Raw genomic sequence first — 10301 nt, forward strand, 5'->3', positions numbered from 1 at the left:
CTCACCTTAACCTCCTTCCACCTATCGTATTCCCAGCGCCCCTCCCCCAAGTCCCTCCTCCCTACCTTTTATCTTAGCCTGCTTGGCACACCCTCCTCATTCCTGAAGAAGGGCTTATGCCCGAAACATCGATTCTCCTGCTCCTTTGATGCTGTCTGACCTGCTGCGCTTTTCCAGCAACACATTTTTAAGTTCCTCATCACAGCCCACTTTTCCTACCCTCTCATCATAACCCTTAATGCCCTGACTGATCCCCAAAATCTCAGCTTTAAATATGTACAAGGAGCCTGCCCCCACAACTCTCGGTGGTAAGGAGTTCCCTCCTCACCTCAGTCTTAACGATTCTCCTGCTCCTTTGATGCTGTCTGACCTGCTGCGCTTTTCCAGCAACACATTTTTAAGTTCCTCATCACAGCCCACTTTTCCTACCCTCTCATCATAACCCTTAATGCCCTGACTGATCCCCAAAATCTCAGCTTTAAATATGTACAAGGAGCCTGCCCCCACAACTCTCGGTGGTAAGGAGTTCCCTCCTCACCTCAGTCTTAAATTGACACTCCTTTATTCTGAGTCCTCGACTCTCCCATGAGGGGAAATGCCCTCTCAGTATTCACCCTGTTAAGAATCCGATATTTTTCAAGGTACCTAGAAATCCACAAGTCTGTCTCGAACATATTCAATGGCTTCAAGCTTCCATAGGCCTCTAGAGGATTCGAGAATTCCAAAACCTCACCATCCAGAATTTACATTTGTTCCCTTGTGGGTGTGGTTGGCTGGGCCCAGCATTTATTTTCCCTCCTTAGTTGCCCTTTCAGAAGGTGGTGGTGAGCTGCCTTCTTGAACCGCTGTAGCTTACGTGAAGAAATTCTCAACTCTACTGCACCCTTAATATGAGACTGTGTCCTCTGGTTCTGCCCCCTCCCCCCCTCATCAAAGCCAATGAGAAACATCCTTCCCACATCCAGCCTCTCAAGGCCCGTACAATACAATGAGCTCACCTTTCATTTATCTAATAGCGACGGAATACTGACCTGGTTTACTCAATCTTTCCTCAGGGGACAATTCCAGAGGTCAGTTCTGGTGAAAGGTGGTCATTTCCGGTGTGATTTCCAAACATGATCCCTGAAACCATAATTCAATCCAGTTTCCGCTGCCCTCTTACCGACCCCCCCCCAAGAACCATCTTCTTAGAACTTTGCACATTTTTTTTCCTCTCATCAGATAATTTTTTTTTAGATTCCATTCCCTACAGTGTAGAAACAGGCCCTTCGGCCCAACAAGTCCACATCGAGCCTCTGAAGAGTAACCCACCCAAACCCATTCCCCTAAATTTACCCCTGACTAATGCTTAAAAATGTGTTGCTGGAAAAGCACAGCAGGTCAGGCAGCATCAAAGGAACAGGAGAATCGGCGTTTCGGGCATAAGCCCTTCTTCAGCCCTGACCTAATGCACCTAACACTATGGGCAATTTAGCACGGCCAATTCACCCTAACCTGCACAACTTTGGACTGTGGGAGGAAACCGGAGCACCCGGAGGAAACCCACGCAGACACGGGGAGACTGTGCAAACTCCACACAGACAGTTGCCTGAGATGGGAATTGAACCTGGGTCCCTGGCATTGTGAGGCAGCAGTGCTAACCACTGAGCTACTGTGCCGCCCCAATGATCTAATTCCTTGAAGGTCTCAGTGGAAGCTGCCCATCCTCTCACTCTCAGTCAGTTTATTTCTAGCTCCTAACCACCTGCTACACTGATATTTTTCAAGTGGGTTTTTGCTTCCTCTGCCACTTAGTTGGCATGAGTGTGTGCTCACTGGTTCTCTATTCTTCTGCCAATGGGAGATGTTTCTCGCGTGAGTTTGAACACCTTGATTGAACCTCCTTCCAGATGTTTCAGCCCCAGTTCCTCCAGTCTGTCCAGATAGCTCAAGTCCCTTCGACCTGGAACAAGATCCTTTAGAAGATCCTTTATCTGAAATGCTCGGGACCAGCTGTGTTTCGGAATTCGGAATTTCTGGGTTTTCAAAATGTGACAGTTTAATGATGAAATTTTTAAAAATCTTACCAGAGGAGCAGACGTCTAAGTAAGAACGTGCTTGGCCACGCCCCCCCATCTCCCCCGTTGCATGAGTGACACACATCGAGTGGGTGTCGACTTGGGTCAACTGTTTGCTCGCTAAACAGCCTTGTTAATGAGAAAAAAACTTCACAAAAAGAGCTTTGGATTTTGGAGCTTTTTGGTTTTTTTGATGTTCGGATAAAGGACCTGTATTATGAATCATAGGAGCAGGCACATTGTGTGTTTGTGTGAGTGTGTGTGTATCCATATGTGCGTGCATGTGAGAACATGGGTCAGTCTTAGGTGAAGTAAATAAGTAAGTAATTGCATATTAACACTGTGTTTCTAAGTGGAGTAAATATTGAAACCACTCCGAACAGTATCACTTTTTCAGACATGACTCCATGCCTCTATGTTACATCTAGATAGACATTCCAATTGGATGCCTATTTGGTTGGAAGTGGTGAGCAGAGATATGGGGAAAGGGCAGGAGATTGGGACTAGGTAAATGAACTGGTGTGGATATGATGGGCCCAATGGCCTCCACCTGCAGTGTCACAATTCTGAGATACTAAACATAAACACAGACCCTGAGAGCTGGGCCGAATGGTCTGAACCTGTGCTGAACTCCCAAATCAGTGGTGATTACTGGAATATTGCCTAATCTGGTGCCAGATGGGAACATTATTGCTGAAAGCAGAGGCAACGCTGTTGGAGTCTTTCTTCTCATACTCATCAGGACAGATGCAAGAAAACCAAATTCCAGAGAGGGTAATAATTTGTGCAACATGTGAGCCAGAGTGCTGATTGGTTGAGACTTGCTTTGGGGAATCGACCAATTAGAGTCCATTTGCTATTTGTGACTTAACAGAGAAGCTTTTGGATACCTGTTCCCTGGTGCATTCCCCCGCAATAACACTCCAACGAATCAGAGTCAAGTCATTCGCCAAACAGTTCCTCATGCAGCATGAATTAACCAGCAATCCTTCCAAAATTCGGTTTTCCTGCATCTATCCTGATCGGTGCCAACCAAAAAGCCCTTGTTCCTTTTTTCTGCAGTAATACTGAATTTTCTAAAGGGCTTAAAGCCTGAAGCTGTGTTGATGAGAGAGTATCGTGCGGGGCCAGTAGATATCGTTCTTGGTCGTTCATGGTCTTTCTGGCCTAGAACTTGTGAAGTTTTCCTTCTCTCTCCTCTGCCCCCTCTCCTGTCAGTCTACGCCATTCGTGAAGCAGCCACCAACAATCTGAAGAAGCTCACCCAGAAGTTCGGCAAGGTCTGGGCTCAGAACACTATCCTCCCCAAGGTGCTGGCTATGTCATCCAATCCCAACTACCTCCACCGGATGACCACACTCTTCTGCGTCAATGTAAGTCTCTCACCGTCCGCTGGACTGCCCCCACAGCCCCTCCCTACATCCGCGTTCTTCCCGAGACCCCCACAGCATGGCGACCTTCACTGCAAAGGAGTCAGGTCACTCCATTTCCTTTTCCAGTCTGTCAAGCCATGTGTCTGATCCAGCACACATGACCCTTCCCCGACTGCTGCTTGAGTAGAGAGTGACGAGCCACTTTCTTGAACTTCTGCAGTTTATCTGGGCCACATTTGGGCAGAGAGAGAAGAAAGGGAGGTCCGCAGGATGCAAGAGAGTGCATAAGCAGTTCACATTCCTGATGAAGGGCTTATGTTTGACACTCCTGCTCCTTGGATGCTGCCTGACCGGCCGTGCTTTTCCAGCATCACAGGGTTTGGGCAGAGTTCCTGAAAGATTCTTCCCTTTTCCAGAGGGTTCAACAAACGTGGAGGCCACCCTGGTTGAGGATGGAAGCTTTTCTTCCCCAAAGGGCACTCAGATGAGGTTTTCCAACAATCATAGAACATAGAACAAATACAGCACAGAACAGGCCCTTCGGCCCCCGATGTTGTGCCGAACATTTGTCCTAGCTTAAGCAACCTATCCAATTGCCGCTTAAAGGTCACCAAAGATTCTGACTCTACCACTGCCATAGGCAGCGCATTCCATGCCCCCACCACTCTCTGGGTAAAGAACCCACCCCTGACATCTCCCCTATACCTTCCACCCTTCACCATAAATTTATGTCCCCTTGTAACACTCTGTTGCACCCGGGGAAAAAGTTTCTGACTGTCTACTCTATCTATTCCTCAATGGTAGTTTCCTGGTCACCGGTGCCGAAACCAAGTTGCCAATCCAGATTGTTTCTCCCCCTTCACGTTTATAGCTAATGGCCATCCCTAATTGTTCAGAGGCCAGATGTAGGTAAGGAGAGCCGATTCCATTCTCTGAAGGGTTTCAATGACCCGGATGGGGTATATAGTTACTATTTGAGCAGCAGCTCCAACAGCACTCTCAAAGTTTGACGCCATCCACTTGATTAATACTCCATCCAGCACCTTCAATATTCACTCCCTACACCACTCAGGAACAGCAGTGTGTACCATCTACGAGATGTACTGCAGGAACTCACCCAAGATCCTCAGGCAGCACCTTCCAAACCCACGGCCACTTCCATCTAGAAGGACAAGGGGCAGCAGATACATGGGAACACCACCCCCTGAGAGTTCCCTTCCAAGCCCTTCATCATTCGATGCATATTGCCATTTGTTTGGTGCAGCTAAGTTAAACCTGGAACACTGTTCCTCGCAGCCCACTGTGGGTGTACCTACACTCTAATGACTGCAGTCATTTGAGAAGGTGTTTCATCATTATCTTCTCAAGGGCACTTAGAGATAGATAACAAATTCTGGCCCAGTGAGTGATGTCCACATCCAGTGAACAAACTCAAAGGAAGGCGAGCTACCTGCTGGCATCCACTAGAAGGGACCATGGTCCAATGAGTTTCACATTATCTCTGTCTCCACCCGCCCCCACCCCGGCTCTCTCTCCCTCTCCCCTCTCCTTCTCTCTCTCTCTCTGTCTGTTTCCATGTTTCTCCCTCTCTTATTTTTCTCCCACTTCCTTGTCTCTCTGTGTCTTCCTCTTCTATCTCTCTGTCTCTTGCCCTTGTCCCTCCCCCCGCTCTCTCACACACACGCACACACTCGCACTCTCCGTGTCTCTTTCTGTTTCTCTCTTCCTTCTGTCTCATCTTGGAGTTAGAAGTCCATCGGTTTGATTCTCTCAGACTCTGAGGCCAGTAATCTAGTCTGGCATTCCAGTGTGAGAAAACCTTAGGGTGTCTGAAAAAGCTTCACTGAGCTTTGAGTTGTGGTTCCCATTATACCGTTGAGAACACAGCAATCGCCGATTTATGCACAGCAAGATTCCACAAGCAGCAATACAACAACGGCCTAGATCATTTTCTTCCTCTGAGTGATGTCAATTAAGGAATTGATCTTGATTCCAGGAAGTACAGCCCTTTCCCCCACCTAATCAGTCACCCACACCTCTCCCAAGTAGGAGGGCTGTGGGATCTGTAATGTCTGCCTGCGTTTGGTCCTTGGATTTCTATTATCAGTCGTTCCTAACCTCAGAGGTGCTGTCTTTCAGGAGACCCATTAAACCCGCAGGCTCACTCACTGAAGAGAACCCTGAGGCTTCCAGTGGGGAGGAGAGATTCAAGGGAGCGCTGGCTGTGGCAGGAGTGGGTCAGCTGGCTGCTCTGCCCACTTTGCTGTTTGTGGGATCTTGCTGTGCGACAGAGGCAATGAACAGCGAGGCAGGTTTTTCTCACGGGGTGGGCGGTGATGCACGACAAACGAGCACAGATTTTTTTTTTTGTTTAAACATCCACTTGGTGCCCGCCTCTAATTCTAACTCCCACCTCCACCTCCCCGCCTCATCTCCAGGCTCTGTACGAAGTCTGCGGGAAGGACATCACCACCAAGATAATGCTGCCCACCGTCCTGCGGATGGGGAGTGATGCTGTGGCCAATGTGCGTTTCAATGTAGCCAAGACACTACAGAAGATCGGGTCCACCCTGGATTACAGGCAAGTGGAGCTGTCTTAATACATGCCAGGTCAAATGTCCTCACCCACCCAGTTTTAGTATGATGATCTGTTCCCTTCCTGGCTGTGTTTGGAAACTGGGGAAGCTTATCCAAATAGCGCATTCACTTTTCTTTCACACGTTCACTTTGCAGTGAGTTAGTTGCAGGCATTCATTGCCTATGTAAAACCGTAGAGTCTCTTTGTCAGCGTGACCAGGTCATCAATACAGATCGTCGGCCCCTACAGGCCCTTAGTGAACCGAATGGGTTTCTACAACAATTGACCAGACCTGACCATCCCAGACCAGGCACCCCCAGCTTCCAGCTTGATTCCCATCCTGATCTCACACCATTTTCCACCCAATTCCTCCAACCTCTCCTAAGAACCTAACTAGTAATCTAGACCGTCGCCCACCTGGCAAAGTAGACCATTACCCCTGCTCACCTGGCACATTGCCCCCTCACCCACCATTAGGTACATCGAATGGACTGTTGATCCAGAATTATTCCTGATTTATTCTGTTTAATATCTATATCCACATATTTAAAAGTCTGACCTCTAATCTGAAACTTCCTTTTAATTTTATCTATCGCACAGCATTCAAATGTCTTAGAAACTTTCCATGAAAATATTGCCAACATACATCATAAATATGCCTGCCAGTCTGCCTGTCTCTCGCTGTAATACCAGTCAGATATTTCTGACTCGGCGATACAATGAATGCAACACACTTTCAACAAGAAGGAGCTAGGTGAGAGGTACCAAACCCTCACTGTGTAGTTCAACCCGTAAGCACACTTGTTCATGTCCCAGCTTCCCATCTAAATCACCTGCTTCTCTGAAAGTTGTTGAAACTGCAGGACTACAGCTTTTACCTCGATTCGCTTACATTCCCAAGAGGAAAAGAGTGCTAAAAGAATGAAGATTTTTAAGACTGTTTTTCCTACAATAGTGGTAACCACTTTTGATCATCTTGATCACAGAATTTCTCTTTAAGACCTGAAAGTACAAGTCTGGATTTTGCTTTATATATGTCCCATCAGGAAACACTCTGTCGATACACCTCTACAGCAAGGCTCACACTTTCCTATCTTCCAACTTGGATTCTTTCCAGCTGTCCAGTTTTATTGGTTTGCCTTCCTCTATGAAATTACCTTTTACTTTGTTTGTAGCTACCAAAGCTGGAGAGAGGTGTACGGGGAAGGGGGAGCTGTACCTCAGTCAGAAGGTGGGGCAACTGTACTCAAACTGGGGTGGGGGTGGGCCACTGCCCTCCAGCTGGGAGGACTGGAGGGCAAGACTGCGATACTCGATGGGAGGTCACTTTGCTGGGGTCACAGTCACCACTGTGGGGTCAGGGTCACTGCTGAGGGGTCAGGGTCACCGCTGAGGGGTCAGGGTCACAGCTGTGGGATCAGGGTCACCGCTGTGGGGTCAGGGTCACCGCTGAGAGGTCAGGGTCATGGCTGGGGTGGCAGGGTCATGGCTGTGGGGTCAGGGTCACCGCTGTGGGGTCAGGGTCACGGCTGGGTTGGCAGGGTCATGGCTGTGGGGTTAGGGTCACCACTGTGGGGTCAAGCCACCGCTATGGAGTCAGGGTCACGGCTGGGGTGGTAGGGTCATGGCTGTGGGGTCAGGGTCATCGCTGTGGGGTCAGTGTTACCACTGTGGGGTTAGTGTTAAGGCTGTGGGGTCAGGGTCACTGCTGAGGTAGCAGGTCACAGCTGTGGGGTCAGGGTCACCGCTGAGGGATCAGGGTCACGGCTGTGGGGTCAGGGTCACGGCTGAGGTGGCAGGTCACAGCTGTGGGGTCAGGGTCACTGCTGTGGGGTCAGGGTCATGGCTGAGGTGGCAGGTCACAGCTGTGGGGTCAGGGTCACTGCTGAAGGGTCAGAGTCACGGCTGTGCGGTCAGGGTCACCACAGTGGGTTTCATGGTCACTGCTGAGGGGTCAGGGTCACGGTTGTGGGTCCCCGGTTCAGGTCAGACTGTAGTGCTCAGATTGAGTGATCGGAGGACGGTAGGATAATAGATTGTGAGTCAGGTGATATACCCTAATTTGCTTCCCCCGTCCTGGTTGAAATGTTAGGAAATCTGGTGGAAATGGACAAGTTGACCAAAGGGTCTGTCCATACTGTACATCTCTGTGACTCTATGACATGCTGTAAAATTACTTCTAACCTGACCCAGACTCTTGCCCTCACTTTGTCCTTCTCTCTTATATCATGTATCTGGATTCGACTTTCATTCTGATAGCTTTAAACAACGCTGCCCAGCTCGGCTGATTTAGTTGGAGGCTTCTGCCTTAGGTGCTGTGAGAGAGTGGAGCTAATTGTATTCCCTTCCCAAATCTGGGAATGGTTGCTCATCCCTGAAGGAATTTTTGGATTTCTCCCTAAAGACAATGGTCCGTGTAGAACTGTAGCTCCAAAAGAGTTGCAGTCAAACTTTTGCATGGACTGCCTGTATCAGGGCAGGTATTAATTTACATCTTGGTTCATATTTTACGAGGCAACTCACCTATCACCACATGTTTTCTTTCACATAATAACTAAAGAGACCTTTCCTTGCCACGTTCATTGCCATAATGTTCATATTTTGGCACATATCCTCAAATTCATCATTGTCCATTTGCCCCACAATGTCTGTTATGAATTTAGCCAGTACCCCCCCTCCAGCAGATGCTGGAGATCAGAGTTGAAGAGTGTGGTGCTGGAAAAGCACAGCAGGTCAGGCAGCATCCGAGGAGCAGGAGAATCAACGTTTCGTGTAAAACCACTTCATCAGCTCCTCATGAAGAGCTGATGTTGATTCTCCTGGTCCTTGGATGCTGCCTGATCTGCTGTGATGAAGGGCTTATGCCTGAAATGTCGATTTACCTGCTCCTCAGATGCTGCCTGACCTGCTGTGCTTTTCCAGCATCACACACTCGACTCTGATCTCCAGAATCAGCAGTCCTCACTTCCTCCATAAAGTTGGCAAATCTACTACTATTGCTGGCAGGGCATTCCATGCTGTTACTACTGTGTAAGAACCTACCTCTGACATTGGTCCTGTATCTATCACCCCTCAATTTAAAGCTACATCCCCTCGTGCTGGCCATCACCATCCGAGGAAAAGGGCTCTCACTGTCCACCCTATCTAACCCTCTGATCATCTTGTATGTTTCTATTAAGTCACCTCTCAACCTTTGTCTCTTGAATGAAAACAGCCTCAAGTCCCTCAGATTTTCTTCAAGATCATGCCTCCAGACCAGGCACCATCCTGGTAAATCTCCTCTGCACCCTTTCCAAATCTTCCACATCCTTCCTGTAATGCAGTGACCAGAACTGTAGGCAGTACTCCAAGTGCAACTGCACCAGAGTTTGAACGAGATTAAGCTGAGACACAGTCTCAGAGAATCTCGACAGCATGGAAGCGGGCCATTTAGTCCATCATGTTTGCACTGCCCCTCCGAAGACCACCCAACCCAGACCCTGTCCCTGTAACCCTGTACCTCCTGTGGCTAAACTGCAAAATTTACACATCGCTGGGCACTATGGATAACTTAGCATGGCCAATCCACCCTAACCTACACGTCCCTGGACACTATGGGACAATATAGCATGGCCAATCCACCATAACCTGCACATCCCTGGACACTATGGGTAACTTACCATGTCCAATCCACCCTCACCTGCACATCCCTGAGCACTATGGGTAATTTAGCATGGCCAATCCACCCTAACCTGCATATCCCTGGGCACTATGGGACAATTTCCTATGGCCAATCCACCCTAACCTGTACATCCCTGGACACTAAGGGTAAGTTAGCATGGCCAATCCACCCTAACCTACACATCCCTGGGCATTATGGGACAATTTAGCATTGCCAATCCACCCTCACCTGCACACCTGTGGGCACTATGGGTAATTTAGTATGCCCACTCCACACTAACCTACACATTCCCGGACACTATGGGACAATTTAGCATGGCCAATCCACCCTAACCTGCACATCCCTGGGCACTCTGGGATAATTTAGCATGGCCAATCTATCCCAATCTGCACATCCCTGGGCACTATGGGTAATTCAGCATGGTCAGTCCACCCAACTTAGTTATTCCTGGGCACTGTGGGTAATTTAGCATGGCCAATCCACCCCAATCTGCATATCCCTGGGCACTATGGGTAATTTAGTGTGGTCAATCCACCTCAACCTAGTGGGAAACCAGAGCATTCAGAGGAATCCCATGCAGACGTTGGGGGAGGTGGAGGGGGTGGGGGGGGGGGGGGAGGTGGCGGGCAAAC

The 10301-nt window shown here is 48.8% G+C and overlaps 1 protein-coding gene across 1 annotated transcript in view; it reads left to right on the forward strand.

Moving 5' to 3' along the window:
- The window catches only part of LOC122544248 (serine/threonine-protein phosphatase 2A 65 kDa regulatory subunit A alpha isoform-like), a 50687-nt gene that overhangs the window by 38415 nt on the left and 1971 nt on the right, over window positions 1–10301 (forward strand). Inside the window, exons 8-9 of the mRNA XM_043683325.1 lie at window positions 3276–3430; window positions 5869–6011. Coding sequence (XP_043539260.1) covers window positions 3276–3430; window positions 5869–6011 — 298 coding nt within the window. The remainder of the gene's footprint in view (window positions 1–3275; window positions 3431–5868; window positions 6012–10301) is intronic.

The sequence above is a fragment of the Chiloscyllium plagiosum genome, chromosome 47 (assembly GCF_004010195.1).
Source record: "Chiloscyllium plagiosum isolate BGI_BamShark_2017 chromosome 47, ASM401019v2, whole genome shotgun sequence".
Lineage (NCBI taxonomy): Eukaryota > Metazoa > Chordata > Chondrichthyes > Orectolobiformes > Hemiscylliidae > Chiloscyllium > Chiloscyllium plagiosum.